General features: G+C 41.6%; 1 protein-coding gene across 1 annotated transcript in view; it reads right to left on the bottom strand.

Moving 5' to 3' along the window:
* ift172 (intraflagellar transport 172) overlaps positions 1-15,893 on the bottom strand; it is a 139,442-nt gene that overhangs the window by 70,329 nt on the left and 53,220 nt on the right. Inside the window, exons 21-25 of the mRNA XM_067984452.1 lie at positions 13,000-13,077; positions 10,343-10,591; positions 8,077-8,155; positions 6,461-6,581; positions 6,152-6,296 (exon numbers count right to left, since the gene is read on the bottom strand). Of these exons, the coding sequence (XP_067840553.1) occupies positions 6,152-6,296; positions 6,461-6,581; positions 8,077-8,155; positions 10,343-10,591; positions 13,000-13,077 (672 nt within the window). The remainder of the gene's footprint in view (positions 1-6,151; positions 6,297-6,460; positions 6,582-8,076; positions 8,156-10,342; positions 10,592-12,999; positions 13,078-15,893) is intronic.

Here is a 15,893-nt window from a genome sequence, read left to right as displayed (position 1 = left end):
CCCGTTGCCAAGGCAATCACCGTGTTCAGACAGAGAGGTGTCACCTACAGAACCCCCGAATACACATTCAACAAAAAAACAAACAGGAAAAAAGAGGCAGAAACATCCGGAAGCAAGAGAAAGCCAGCAAATGACCCATTATATTAAAAACAGATAGCTTTTGTTCGCTGGTGGGGTAACGTGTAGCGTGACATGAACCCAAGATCCCGGTTGAGGCCGTCCTCATGGGTGCGGAACTTGGCTATCAATTTCTGCTCGACGATTTTGCGCTGTCGTGTGTCTCGAAGGCCGCCTTGGAGAACGCTTACCCGAAGATCGGTGGCTGAATGTCCATGACTGCTGAAGTGTTCCCCGACTGGGAGGGAACCCTCCTGTCTGGCGATTGTTGCGCGGTGTCCGTTCATCCGTTGTCGCAGTATCTGCATGGTCTCGCCAATGTACCATGCTCCGGGGCATCCTTTTCTGCAGCGTATGAGGTAGACAACGTTGGCCAAGTCACAAGAGTATGAACCATGCACCTGGTGGGTGGTGTCCTCTCGTGTGATGGTGGTATCTGTGTCGATGATCTGGCATGTCTTGCAGCGGTTACCGTGGCAGGGTTGTGTGGTGTCGTGGACGCTGTTCTCCTGAAAGCTGGGTAATTTGCTGCGAACGATAGTCTGTTTGAGGTTGGGTGGCTGTTTAAAGGCGAGTAGTGGAGGTGTGGGGAAGGCCATAGCGAGGTGTTCGTCGTCATTGATGACATGTTGAAGGCTGCGGAGAACATGGCGTAGTTTCTCCGCTCCGGGGAAGTACTGGACGACGAAGGGTACTCTGTTGGTTGCGTCCCGTGTTAGTCTTCTGAGGAGGTCTACCCGATTTTTCGTTGTGGCCCGTCGGAACTGTCGATCGATGAGTCGAGCGTCATATCCCGTTCTTACCAGGGCGTCTTTCAGAGTCTGTAGGTGTCCATCCCGTTCCTCCTCGTCTGAGCAGACCCTGTGTATTCGCAGGGCCTGTCCATAGGGGATGGCCTCTTTGACGTGGTTAGGGTGGAAGCTGGAAAAGTGGAGCATCGTGAGATTGTCCTTGGGCTTGCGGTAGAGTGAGGTGCTGAGGTGCCCGTCTTTGATGGAGATTCGTGTGTCCAAGAAAGAAACTGATTCTGAGGAGTAGTCCATGGTGAGCTTGATGGTGGGATGGAACTTGTTGATGTTATCGTGTAGTAACACACGAATCTCCATCAAAGATGGGCACCTCAGCACCTCACTCTACCGCAAGCCCACGGACAATCTCACGATGCTCCACTTTTCCAGCTTCCACCCTAACCACGTCAAAGAGGCCATCCCCTATGGACAGGCCCTGCGAATACACAGGGTCTGCTCAGACAAGGAGGAACGGGATGGACACCTACAGACTCTGAAAGACGCCCTGGTAAGAACGGGATATGACGCTCGACTCATCGATCGACAGTTCCGACGGGCCACAACGAAAAATCGCATAGACCTCCTCAGAAGACTAACACGGGACGCAACCAACAGAGTACCCTTCGTCATCCGGTACTTCCCCGGAGCGGAGAAACTACACCATGTTCTCCGCAGCCTTCAACATGTCATCAATGACGACGAACACCTCGCTATGGCCTTCCCCACACCTCCACTACTCGCCTTTAAACAGCCACCCAACCTCAAACAGACAATCGTTCGCAGCAAATTACCCAGCTTTCAGGAGAACAGCGTCCACGACACCACACAGCCCTGCCACGGTAACCGCTGCAAGACATGCCAGATCATCGACACAGATACCACCATCACACGAGAGGACACCACCCACCAGGTGCATGGTTCATACTCTTGTGACTCGGCCAACGTTGTCTACCTCATACGCTGCAGAAAAGGATGCCCAGGAGCATGGTACATTGGCGAGACCATGCAGACACTGCGACAACGGATGAACGGACACCGCGCAACAATCGCCAGACAGGAGGGTTCCCTCCCAGTCGGGGAACACTTCAGCAGTCAGGGACATTCAGCCACCGATCTTCGGGTAAGCGTTCTCCAAGGCGGCCTTCGAGACACACGACAACGCAAAATCGTCGAACAGAAATTGATAGCCAAGTTCCGCACCCATGAGGACGGCCTCAACCGGGATCTTGGGTTCATGTCACGCTACACGTTACCCCACCAGCGAACAAATGTTATCTGTTTTTAATATAATGGGTCATTTGCTGGCTTTCTCTGCCTTCCGGATGTTTCTGCCCCTCTTTTTTCCTGTTTGTTTTTTTGTTGAATGTGTATTCGGGGGTTCTGTAGGTGACACCTCTCTGTCTGAACACGGTGATTGCCTTGGCAACGGGCAGTTGCAGGGGCAGTCTGTAAACACCATGTATTGTTCTATATGTATAAATGCGTAGGCTTCAAGGAGCTCTTGACATTTACCTGAGGAAGGAGGAAGCCTCCGAAAGCTTGTAGATTTCAAATAAAAATTGTTGGACTATAACTTGGTGTTGTAAAATTGTTTACAATGGACAAAATTAGTGACTTTGATATAAATTGATTGGAAGTCCTAGACTGCAAAGCAGGGGAATACAAGGTAAATCTTAGGAATGGATAAGAAAGTTGCCTAAAGATAATGGGAACTCATTAAAGGAGTTATGTTCGGGCTGGGGGGAAGCAATGAGTGGAGTACCTCAGGGCTTAGTGTTGGAACCACCACTGTTTCTAATTTACATCAATGACTTGGATTCAGAAACTCATTGCAAATTGGTCAAATTTTCAGATGGTACCAATCCAGGAGGGGCAGTGGACTCGGGCAGTAGCTCAGAAACTACAAAACAACTTGGACAAAAAATATAAGTAGGCAGAACAATGGCAAATGAAACAATGTTGACAAGTCTAAAATACTGCACACAGGAGAGAGAAGTAAGCAAAACTCATGCTCCATGAATGGTGTTGTAATAGATTAGGATGAAGTTCAAAGAGATCTAGGAATCTGTAAATTTGACAACCAGCATGTCCAACAATGCAATCAATAAAGTCAACAAAGTATTGAGGAATATAGCCAAAGCAGTAGGAAATCATCAAACTTTATATTGCTCTGGTCAGACAACATCTTGAGATCTGGTCACCGAGACACAAGGGAGATATTCAAGTGCTAGAGGGACTGCAGAGAAGAACCACAAGGCTAAGCCCTGCTGTCAAAATGTCAATGGTCTAGGTTATGAGGAATGATCAGATAAATTTGGTCTTTTCAGCCCTAAGAGGAGGCATTCAAGAGGCGATTTTATACAGATATATAAAAGTTAGAAAATGTTTATGGAAAAGATAAACTCAGAAAATTACTTTAAACTAAAAAGGCAAGAGCAGGAGTAGGATAAGGGGCCACAGGTTCAAACTAGTAAAAGGCAAGCTCAGGAAGTTCTTCTTCAAACAAAGAGTGATTAATACATAGAATCGATTTTCAGATAAAATAGTGAAGGGGAAAAGCCTGAAATCATTTAAGAAACAATTAGATGTCGCAATGGGGTTACTTCAGGGTCTTTCTGGATAGATGAAATTGAACGGCCTTCTTGAATAATAATTACCTTGTGATTTTGTGAACTCCAAATAAATTGCTGCCAGCTATTTATCAATCTTTACAATGCACAGGAATTTTTGAACAGCTGCATTCATGGGAATCTGGGACTACACTAACTGCCTGCCCTCTTAGGAGGTTTGTAGCCCAAGGAGCGGGAGAAAATAGCCATGTATAACCTGGAAGGAGGAGGATTTAGCAGTGGATTATTATTCCATATTATAAGGCTACTCACTATGCAATTCATATCTATCTACAAATCTCTCATAGATATATACACAAAGTAGCAGATCTCCCATGACATTACACATGGTGAGGTTGAGGATACAACAGAGTATGACAGGGCAAATTTGGTGGAGAAAGTGTCATAGGAAGTATAACACATACATAGGTGTTCACTAGACTTTTAATGCACTACTAGCAGATCTCCTGAGGCATTGCTCATGGTGAGTCAGGGGCTATGCTGTTTTATGATAGGAGTGATGCCATGTAATGCACGTTGGTGCAGATGTTATTGTTCCTGCACCTGGGCATATTGGATCATCTGGGCACAGAACATGGAGGAAAATCAGGCAGGTAGGTGTACATAGCAAAGCCTGCCCAATCTTCTGTCCATTTAAATTAGGAGGAATCCAAAAATTAAACCTCATCTTCCAGCTGGGTTAAAATCACTTAGAAAAATAAACTGAAATCCTCTTCAACTTTGACTAAGAAAAAGAAATACATTCTCAATGAACAATCCTTGTTTTGTTTTCTGTCAACAAAGAAACCACAGGTGTTAATGAAGAATGTTGTCTGTCTGTGAGCAGTTACATCGAGTTACATCGAAACTATAACACAGAAACAGGCAATTCGGCTCAACTGGTTTATGTATCCGGACCCCTAGATCCCTTTGCTTCTCTATCCCATTTAGACTCTTATTATCCAAGCAGTATGTGGCCTCTTTATTCTTCCTACCAAAATGCACCACCTCACACTTATCTATATTGATATTCATTTGCCCATTCTACAAGTTTATTAATGTCCTCTTGCATTTTAATGCATTCTTCCATTGTATTAACCACACCCCCAATTTGGTGTTGTCCTCAAATTTTAAAATTGTACTTTCGATTCCCGAATCCAAATCGTTAATGTAAATTGTGATCAACAGTGGTCCAGCACTGATCTCTGTGGAACACCACTTCCCACCTATTGCCAGTTTGAGTAGCTACCCATAATCCCTACTCTTTGTTTTCTGTTTTGTAGCCAACTTGCTATCCATTCTGCTACCTGTCCCAACTCCACATGCTCTGACCTTAGCCATGAGTTTACAATGTGGTACTTTATCGAAGGCCTTTTGAAAATCCAAATATATTACATCTACTACATTATCCTTGTTTACTCTTTGTTACTTCTTCAATGAATTCAATAAGGTTGGTCAAGCATGACTTCCCCTTCTGAGATCGGTGCTATCTATTCTTTATTATATTTTCATTCTCTAGATATCTTTCTATTACATCTTTGAGTAAAGATTCCATTATAGAAAAGGAGCAGTTGTTAAAATTTTAACTGTGGGATTTTCCCTTGGAAAAAGCAAAAAAACCCACAAACCCTCAAAGGATGAAGGACATACATCAACTCAGGGAAATCTACTGGAATCTTGCTGGAAATTCTGCAAACTGCACATACTCAGGATGCACAGTGTAGTTGTAAACTCATGGCAAATGTTCCAGGGAAGAAATCCAGCCGAAAGCTAGGCTCTTGAGATAGGCTGAGGCATTAAAGTAAAATCTTTAAGAAAGGCATTAAAAGCATTTTGACTGATTTGATTGGTTCACCTTTTTTCCTACATCACAACAGTGACTACACTTAAAAAGTACTTTTTTGGCTGTATAGCGCTTTGGGATGTCCTGAGATTGTGAAAGACGCCTAATAAATGCAAGTCTTTCTTTCATTTCAATTTTTTTTATTGATCGATTTTTCTGACAAATCATAGGCAGAGAGCGCAGCAGTGGGATTACTTTTGGTTGCTGTAGCCATAGGGCCGGCACAGAAATGATGTGATGAACAGAGTCCTTCTGTGCTGTAAACTTCTATGGTTCTATAGATGGATGGGGATAGAGATATAAGTATATAAAAAGTTTTTATATCTATGATTGCAGAGCACCAAGCAAGAGATGCTGATTGGATCATGCTGACCATGTGACCAACATCATATAGTTACCATAGATCTGTCACTTCTGAATTCCAAAGAAACACAGGATACATGATCTTCACCTCCTCTGGAATGATCCCATGCCCTTACACTGCAGTGGCAGCCGTGCATTTCTAACTTTTTCCATTCCTAGTTCAGCCTAACTACTTTTAAGTCAGCTTCCTGCTGCATGCTACCAACTCAACCCATGCTTCCACATCAGTCCCCACCAGAACTGCAAACGAGCAACACCATGGACATCCAGTAATTGTTTAAAATTAACTTGTGGATTAAAGCTTGATGTAAGTTTGAGTTAACTAGTTAAATAAATTACAGCTTAAAAACTCTGTTACCACTGTGTATAATATACAACAACCATTTATACATACTAAGTGAAGAAAATTGCACTTATGGTGACTTCCTGACCTCATATTCTTGGACTGCGGCGTAGTGCTGTGCTATCTTATGATAGTACTTGTAAGTTGTTTTGTCATCTTGAAGCTCTAGAATATGGACTGCTTTTTTCCACTGCCGAGCTCCAATACTTGCTTCAATTGCCTTTATAGAACAACTGGAAAAAAGTTGAAAAGTTAGTTTAAATATGATTGACATAGTAAAGCAGTTTAGAATTTAAGAGTTGTCACCAGAGAAAACAACTTCCAACCCTTGAGGCACATGGCTGTTACTGAGTGTCTGGAGAAAATATTCTTTTAGATCTATTGCAGGTGAACTTACCCAGCCTCAATGTAATGATTAATCGCAGCATCCAGCTGTTTCTGTTGTACAAGATAGTCTCCCCAGGCCTCCTCTAACTTCACAACCTCTGATGGAAAAACAGTTCGAGACAGCTCCACCGCTGAAAAAATATTAATTAATTTTGATAAAACTTCAGACAAAGCAACAGCAAAAACTGATTAAATTACTAAAATAACCATAAAATGAACCATCAAGGTTTCATAAAAAGGTAATTCCTGCCATGACAATTAGTAATTTTTTTTTACAATAAAAATGAAAGTACAAATGTTTATGCACCTCACATAACTAAAGCTTATTAAGTCTATTCACAGTTCCTCTCTCTAACAAGTTTGGAGTCATTTTTCCCATTGGCAACCATCCAAAGCATAATGACTATCATAGAGAAATCTACCTTTATCCATATTAAAAATTTTGTATTGGACACACAATTCCTGTCCACAAACCTTACCTCCTATCGTCACAATTCTTTGGGCAAGCTTTTATACCAACATTTACAATGTTAAGATGGAAACTTCTGTATGTCAACAATTCCCTGAACTATGGCCCCGATATTTACAAGGAAACGGGGAGGGTGCAGGGGAGGCTGAAAACGGCTGAAGAACCTGGCAAGGCCAGGGGTGTGGAGGTCCTGCTCAACTTAACGGCAGGACCTCTATCATTTTTGTCATCCGTTCCCTGCCTGGCCTCCGGCAGCAGGAGGTCGCAGCTTTAGGAACGGTCCCCGGCAATCGAGAGGGGGAAGAGATCGGCCATCATGACGGGGAGGCCGGGGGGATAAGAGATCGTATATCGGGGCTGGAGGGAGAGAGAGGGCATCGGGGCTGGGTTGGGGGGGGGGGGGGGGAAGGCTGGCCATCGAGTGCTGGAAAAAGCATTTACCTTGTGGAGCTACAACTCCTGCCTCCTTTTCACTGCCGGGTTTCCTGGCTCCTGGGAAACCCGCGCAGCAGCAGTGAATTTTAAATCATGCTCCCAATTGCACTGTGGGAGTCCAATTTAAATATGTTAATGAAGTGTCCCGCCACTCCATGGTGGGACACTTAGATGCCACGAATTCCACTGGCGTAAAAAAGGTGGTGGGCACGTGCGCAGCGTGTTGGGGACAGGTTCCCCATATTTAAGTCTTTAACCCTCACCCCCACCCCCAACCCTCTTCTGCTCGTCATGGTGGGGGGAGGGGGGCAGGTTTAACATCAAGGCCTATGTAATTGCAAGCTTGAGCTACAAAGCAGATAGCATTGATACATTTATAGGGGAGGCTTGATGTATACATGATAGAGAAGAGAATAGAGGGATATAGGGGCAGGGTGGGAATAGGTCATTAGAGTGGGAGGAGACTCGTGTGAAATATAAACACCTGCATAAACTAGTTGGGCTGAATGGCCTGTTTCTGTGATGTAAATTCGATGTAATTCTATGCAGATTAATATCAGAGCATTCCATTTCTTGGTTAATATGATCAGAAGTGCAATCTGTCAAATGATTTCATGTTTGTACAGTATGCATTAGATCCCATCTAATTTGCCTAACTGGTTACAATAGTAATTCTTTATGCACCACAAAGTACTGATCCAAGTTATGAGAGCACTATATACCTTTCCTAAATGCACTGCCCTTACAGTAGCAATCCAATGCTCTTTGGTGATTTCCAATTTTTTCATAGAGGTCTCCAGCCTAGAAAAAAAATCGAGTGCTTAAATAAATCATGGATGTACTGATCCTCTAGTATGCAATTGCTGTTATAATAGTCAAGAAATGTAATTAGTTGCTCTTGTTATAATATCCAGAACAGTGAACATCTTGGTAACACATGAACCCATCGCTATAGTGCTCAACACAATACCAACTTACATTGCACTGAAACGAAAGCAGCAAGTCTATGTCTATGCCCTATATGCTCCACTTTTTAAAAAAAATCAATAGTTCATTGTCATAATTTGATCCATGCTTAGTTTGAGGCTTATCTCTCCATCACCTGTGGTTCTCAGCAGACTTGCAACTCATATGGTTCCGGGCCTCTATGAGTGGCCTCTCAGCTGTGGGATGTTGACTTTGCTGTGACACTAAGTTAGTCCCTTTCCTTTTTTATTTTTCAGCAAAGAAAGTAAGGAAATGCGATTAGGCAACAGGGTTAATTCAATGCCACAGAACCAGCAAAACGGCCCTATTAACCTAGAACGACTGTCCCTACAGTTTTTTTCTCTTCCACTTGACAACTGCCACACAATAGTATGAATGAAATCAGGAGCTCACTGCAGGCAGAGGCCCATGTCCCATTAATTTGTGATGCAGAATGCTGCAGCATTCCTGAGAGTGGCCCTTGAGCAAGACATTGGTTTGCATTACCAGCCCTGGAAGTGCTATAGAATTGTTATTCAATGATGCATCACCTACCTTCATGTCACGTGACAGCACAATGGTACCTTTCAAAGACTGTTATTCATAAAAATAAAAGCAAAGTTTCCAACGGTGCTTTCTGTATTGTATTGAAACAGTAGCCTATACAGAAATGTCCTTTTAATATCTTCATTAAAAATTTTTATTTCAAGTCCTCAACATGTATCAAAGCCAGAGCATCGACTGGTTATTTTTACCTCACAACAGAAAGAGCTTTCAGCTGCATCTGTGCCTAAAGCATACTAACAATCACAATTTTTTTTTAAACTTTTAAGACAAAGATGTTATATATAAATCACTTCTTTAAAAAGTCAAAATTCATACTGACGAGTACAAAATGGTAATTTTAAGGGATTCAGATGATATTGTAAACTACAACAGAAAAGCTGTCCCATTATGATTTCCTTTCTTCCATTTTGTATGCTGAGTGCATTATTTTAAAAGAAAATCTTTTCTAGATAAGTATTCAGCCAATACTCATATGGTATTTTGATACTCAACCTGAACTACTGTATACAATATTAGGTTGGTGGGTGGGAACACGGTAAGAGAGTAGCACCTCATGGTCCAAAAAGCACCAAGGACAGTTTGGATTCCATTTTCCTGGGCCTCTCTCCTGAGTCCCCACTGTTGCTAAACTCTGTTCTTCTCCAATACTGCCAAATCCCACAACCCTCCAATATTGCCAGACTCCACCCCCCAATACTTCAAAACCACCTTCCCAGTCTAGCAGAAGTCCAGAACCCCTTTCCTCAGACTTCTCCCCTCTCTCACTCCAAGACCATGATACTCCATCTTAGTGCTTACAAACCCCTAATTCTGTATTTCCAGGAGCATCCCTTTGCTCCCACACCCTGAGATCTCCTCCCCAATTCTCCTAAATACCAGGACCTGCTCCCAGTGATCTCAGGTCCCACAAACTGTCCCAGTGTTCTCAGAACCTTCCTCTCCAATGTTCCCAGAAATACCACCCTTGTACTCCCAAACTCTGGGCCCCCTTCAAAGTACTGCTGAGATCCCTTCCCAGTACTGCCACATCACAGTGCCCCCTTCCCATTGCTCCCATATCCTAGGGTCGCCGCTAATGCTGATAAGTCAGTGCCCCTGCACTTGACATTTTTATAAAACCTCAAACTTGCCATGAGCAACATCACAGGTATGTTAATACCTAACTATAAATAAAAGTTTTATTTTCCAGTCTGAAATTCCATGAATGTTTGGCTTCTATGCTCACAATGTGTAGGATACTGGACAGATATTTTTCACTGCATATAATCAAAGAACTGCTGAAAATAAACATCCAACACATTATTTTTACAAGTATCAAGAAGATTTTAGGGGTCAATTCTTCAAAGATTATTTTCCTCAATTTGGCATAAAAAAATTCAAATCCTACTTATTTATATATTAATTGCTGTTAATTAATAACACAGCATAAAAAGTAGAGATGTTCCTAACACTCACCCTTTCGTAAAAATCCCCTTTAATTAGGGCAGCAGCAATTCGGTTGATGATATCACTGTTTCCCATAAGTTCATTCCGACTCAGTACTAAACGGGCAGCTTTTGCAGGGAGGCCAGCTTTCAGATAGAAATTAACGGCCCCAGTGTAATCTCCATCATTTTCTTTCACTTCTCCTGCCTTTTCATCCTGATTTGTCTCCATCAGCCACTGATAATAACTACGTCTAAGATTGTCCAATTCAGGGTGACCCTAAAGGAAGAAGCAAAGCAGTTATAAATGCCATAGACGATTGCTCTGAGCAAGATTTTAAAATGAAGAGCTATGACATGGTACTCCTTGGTGTGAAAAATATCAATACAAACACTGTACTATTATCTTCATTTTTTTAAACTTTCAGATGCTATTTGCATTTGTTGATATGGCCATAATAGGATTTGAAGATTATAAAGGATAAACCTTCAATGTATGTTACCACATACTCAGACCTAGATTACTGCAGTTTTCCCTTAAAGGATCTTTCAATATTTTCCAATTTGACACACGTACTGCTTGAGGGGTGGGGAGAGAAACAGTTCAAACCTTCATTCTATTGTTTACTTAAGAAAATATATTATAATTTTTAAAAAAAATAAGAACTCTGCTTTTGGAAGGAAAATTACACCTTGTAGAAACACTGCTAATTTTTAAAGGTTTCTAATATGCAAGACTTTCAGTTTTTAAAACAAGACTTTGACAATTGGAAAGAAGCTCCTCCAGAAACACATATTTTATTTTTGTCATAACATTAAAACTACCAGCTCAATTTCTGATACTTTGCTTGACTTTATACTGCTAACATGTCAGCACAAAAAGATTGTTTTTTGTGTTAAACTTAGACTTAGCAGCAACTTTTAGTTAATTACACACAGGGTAGGTCCCTAAATTCATCCCATGTTTGTAATTTTCAAATAAAATACACACATTATGTTTCATTTTTGAATTTTCCAACAGGAATTTTGAGCTTTATTAAAACTACCACCACCAGCTGTACTCACTGGGTGCCTGTGTATGCATAGTGGTGCTCAAGTTTCAGAGGAAGCAGGAATACCAAATTGGTTGAATCAAGCTGACATGACTGTGGTGATATTATTTAATATGTATCACTTGCACCAGCAGATTAATATAACTATGTCTGACAGTTGATGTTGCAGTGAAGATTGGTACTCAAACGTATCACCATGCATGTCATTATTTTTTGTGAAATTCTTCACAATCACTTAACCCACCCATTCCTACACCTGAAATTATCATCCAGTTGCTAGCAGGGTTTTGATACCAGAGGTGTCTTTGTTCAAAAGATGCCCACTTTGATGACTGATGGTCCCTGGTTTAAGAACATCTTGTTCATGAGATTTATTTCTTCTGTTAATTTTTTTTGGAAGGTGTGGATTTCAAAATGAAGTGCATATCTTTTCATTTCCTCCTTCCCCCACCCCTCAAAAAAATCATGTCGAGAATATTTAAGCTGTACTAACGATCAAAATCAACTTTTTAACTTTTAAGACAAAGATATTATACACAAATGTCTTCTTTAAAAAGTCAAAATTCATACTGCCCGGTACAAAATGGTGATTTGAGGGAGTTCTGATGATATTGTAAACTACTACAACTGTCTCATTATGGTTTCCTTCCTTCTATTTTATATACTGAATGCATTCTTTTAATAAAAGGAAAATTAGCAAGTCCCACCCTTGCTGCTGTATCTTGGAGCTGCATTAAGGCTCTGATGGGTTGTGAAATAAAACATATTGATATATCATTAGCTAAGTAGTAATGATTACATGTGAAGTGGATGTTTTTACATTTTTGACCGTTTTAGGAAAGAACTTGCATTATATAGCATCTTTCACAACCTCAGAATGTCCCAAAGCACTTTACAGCCAATGAGGCACTTTTTGAATTGTCGTCATTGGTAAGGTAGGGAAACCTGGCATCCAATTTGCGCAAAACAAGGTCCACAGACAGCAATCATAAAAATCACCAGATAATCTGATATGTTTTTTGAAAAGTGATGTTGATTGAAGGATAAATATTGGCCAGGACAACGAGAAAACTCCTCTGCTCTTCTTCGAACAGTGCCATAGTATCTTTTATGTCCACCTCAATTTAATGTCTCCTCCAAAAGATGGCACCTCCGACAGTGTAATACTCCCTCCGTACTGCACTGAAGTGTCAGCTTAGATTATGTGCTCAAGACTGGAGTGGGGCTTGAACCCATGACCATGAGGTGAGAGTATTACCACTGAGCCACGGCTGACATCTTACAACTTTTCTTAGATTACTATTACAGTAGAATAGATTTTAAGATCAGTCCTCCTTTCTCACTGCAAACATTTTGCTTTGCAACAATGAGCACATCACAATTTTTCATGATGTGGCACATGGTTGGATCCACGGAAAGCCTTAAATGCAGCATAAAATATTGATTCAATGATAATAATGTTTTCAAATTTGGTAAATAAGGTAAAGCTCAAGCAATTCAAAACACATTTTTCTTCACCATCTTGTCCCCTCTTGCCCATCATCTTTTGTGGATAAATATTCAGTCAATACTGAACTGGCACTTCAATACCGTAAACAGGACTCCATTGTATTGGTCAATCTGCAGAACAAATTACCTTAGCCTCAGCAACAATAATACATTCATCCCACATGTGTAGCTCCTGGTACATATCCATGGCTTTATCAACAGCATTCTAGGAAAAGATTGATATTTGTTTAAATAATGTTCTAAAGACAAGTACTAACATGCTGAGAAAATTGATCTATTAATTTTAAAACCTTTCACGGACAAATTGTGGATATACACAATACAGAAAAAAACACAGGCATTACTTTACAAAACTAACATCGCGCTATCCGTTATATTATATTAAAACAGTAAAACTAAAAAAGTATCTGATCTACTAAACCTACAGCAAATAAATGTGATACACACATTTTTTTAAAAACTGAAACCATAGGTTCACTTTCACTCTATTTAAAGCCTGCACAAGAAATGATAATGAATTATATTTTCAGTCAAAAAATCTGTCCAGAAAAGGCTTCTGAAGTTCTCAAGAACATATCCTTTCATATTTCACTGATTTGAAGTGATATGGAAGTAGTTTTATTACATTATTATATAAAATTTATGGATGGTTGGGTGTAAATAACTGAAAAGTAGTTGAGAACTTGAGAGGATATCAGACACATAAGGATCGATTGTAACTCACTCCACCTGGTGGGAACGGGATGGTAGCGGCCCTAAAATCGTAGTACTGCACTTACCGCCTCGTTACTGCTCATTGTCATCTTCCTCAGAGCATTCGCGAAGGCGGCCCAGGCACCCGCTTGCTACAGGCGGGAGCCTCATTATAGTATTTAAATCAGGGTCCGATGATGTCAACCAGATCCTGATGCCATTTCACTCGCCAAAGCGGAAGTGCAGTGCTGGACACGCCCAGGCGACACAGACATAAAACGGTAGTTGGAAGCGTTATTTCAATAGGCACTCACCTGAAGGCACTCAGGTTACTGGTATCTGTGTGTAATTCTCCTGCCCAGATTTCTTCACTAGTCTTTACATTTGAATTCACTGGTTTTCATTTTCTTCTGCTTCTAAACCTTGAAGAAGCCTAGGGCCCCAAATGGGAGTCATCCTGGCCATTCTATTGTGCTTGGAGGGGTAGGGTAGCAACAGGAGCAGCAGCAGTAGGTCAGGAACCCCTGAGGAGGCTACATATGAATAGGGCTGCTCTGCCCATAGAATCTATAGTTTCAAAGTAAGTTACCTCCGGAGAGCAATACATCAGGAAGCTACGTAACTTCAAAGAGGCCGTCATGGACCGGTGCAACCATCTCTCCCACCTGACCACGCATTTCCTGTGGCAATCAAAGTGACTACAGCTCTTAATTTCTTTTGTTTCCCCATGGGCACCAGTAGTCAGCAGCTTCCTACAAGTTCAGGCTGTGATTCACTGTGCCCATGTAGCCATCAGGGCACCTCCCAATGAACTAGCTGCCTTCCTGAACAGGAAAGGCTACCACTCCATCAATATTTAGCTGGTGAGTAATTGCCGCCAGTGAATCATGCAGGTCTATGTCTGGTTTCTTGGAAGCTGCCATGATGCCTACACGCTACGCCAGTCCACCATACCTCACTGTTTGACCAAGCTCAGCAAGTCAGAGGCTGGCTGGTTGGAAACAAGGGCTATCACAGTATGTTACAGCACAGAAGGAGGCCATTCAGCCAATCATGCCTGTGCTGGCTCTTTGAAAGAGCTATCCGATTAGTCCCACTCCCCTGCTCTTTCCCTATAGCCCTGTATTTTTTTCCCCCTTCAAGTATTTATCCAATTCCCTTTTGAAAGTTATTATGAAATCTGCTTCCACCACCCTTTCAGGCACTGCATTCCAGATCATAACAACTCTCTGCGTTAAAAAAAAGTTTCCTCATGTTGCCTCTGGTTCTTTTGCCAATCACCTTAAATCTGTGTCCTCTAGTTACCAACCCTTTTGCCACTGGAAATAGTTTCTCTTTATTGACTCTATCAAAACTGTTCACGATTTTGAACACCTCTATCAAATCTCCTCTTAACCTTCTCTGCTCTAAGGAGAACAATCTCAGCTTCTCCAGTCTCTCCACATAACTGAAGTCCCTCATCCCCGATGCCATTCTAGGGAATTTCTTCTGCACCTTCCCTAAGGTCTTGACATCCTTCCTAAAGTGTGGTGCCCAGAATTGAACACAATGGGGCAGAAATTGCTGGGAAAAGAATGGTGATTGCAGCGCTCACCATTGTTGGTGGCGAAATGGAGGAGCAAGTTCTGGCATTCACACAGGCACAGTGAAACGCGGAAATACGGAACTTGCTCCTAGTGGTTCGCCGGCGATATCACAGCTTCGAATTAAAGGGATATCGCCGGCTGCAATCAGTGAAATCATTGAAAAAGCGTCCACTCGCTCATCTGCCCAGCTGGAAAGTAACTAATAGTGCCATAAAACAGGTACACTTAAAAATACCAGGTCTAAACTAAGTTTTAACAGTGCAATAAGTCTTAATGACTGCCAAACAACTAAAAATTAACTTTTAAAAATGTGGAGTCTCAGTACTCCTTATTTTAATAGTTTTTGGTCATTAAACGTTTTTAAAAATAAAAACAAATAATTTTTTTTTAAACTTTTCCCTTCTGTCTCTTATTTAATTTGATTATTTCTTACCCTCTTTTTCTCGCTGTGTATAACTGTTTTTACAATGATTTTAATGTTGTGCTTTTCACTTCCTGGTTTTAACACGGGAAGCCTGCAGAAACAGTTTCGCAACTTGTCAAAATTGCTGCAATGTGCTTGGTCGAGGGGAGAGAGTGATCCTCTTGCTTCTCCCAGGGGTCCGAGCTTTGCTTGAACTAACACTGGGCTCGTCAATGCTTCCTATAGGAGGAAGTGCCCAAAGTAAAGACTGCGGAAATTAAGTTCGTTAATTTAAAACTGTGGAGCGTCGATAACTGTAACTTCGCAGCTCCGAGCAAT

Source organism: Heptranchias perlo, chromosome 5 (genome assembly GCF_035084215.1).
Source record: "Heptranchias perlo isolate sHepPer1 chromosome 5, sHepPer1.hap1, whole genome shotgun sequence".
In the NCBI taxonomy this organism is placed as follows: Eukaryota; Metazoa; Chordata; class Chondrichthyes; order Hexanchiformes; family Hexanchidae; genus Heptranchias; species Heptranchias perlo.
This window is presented reverse-complemented; position numbering and strand designations above follow the sequence as displayed.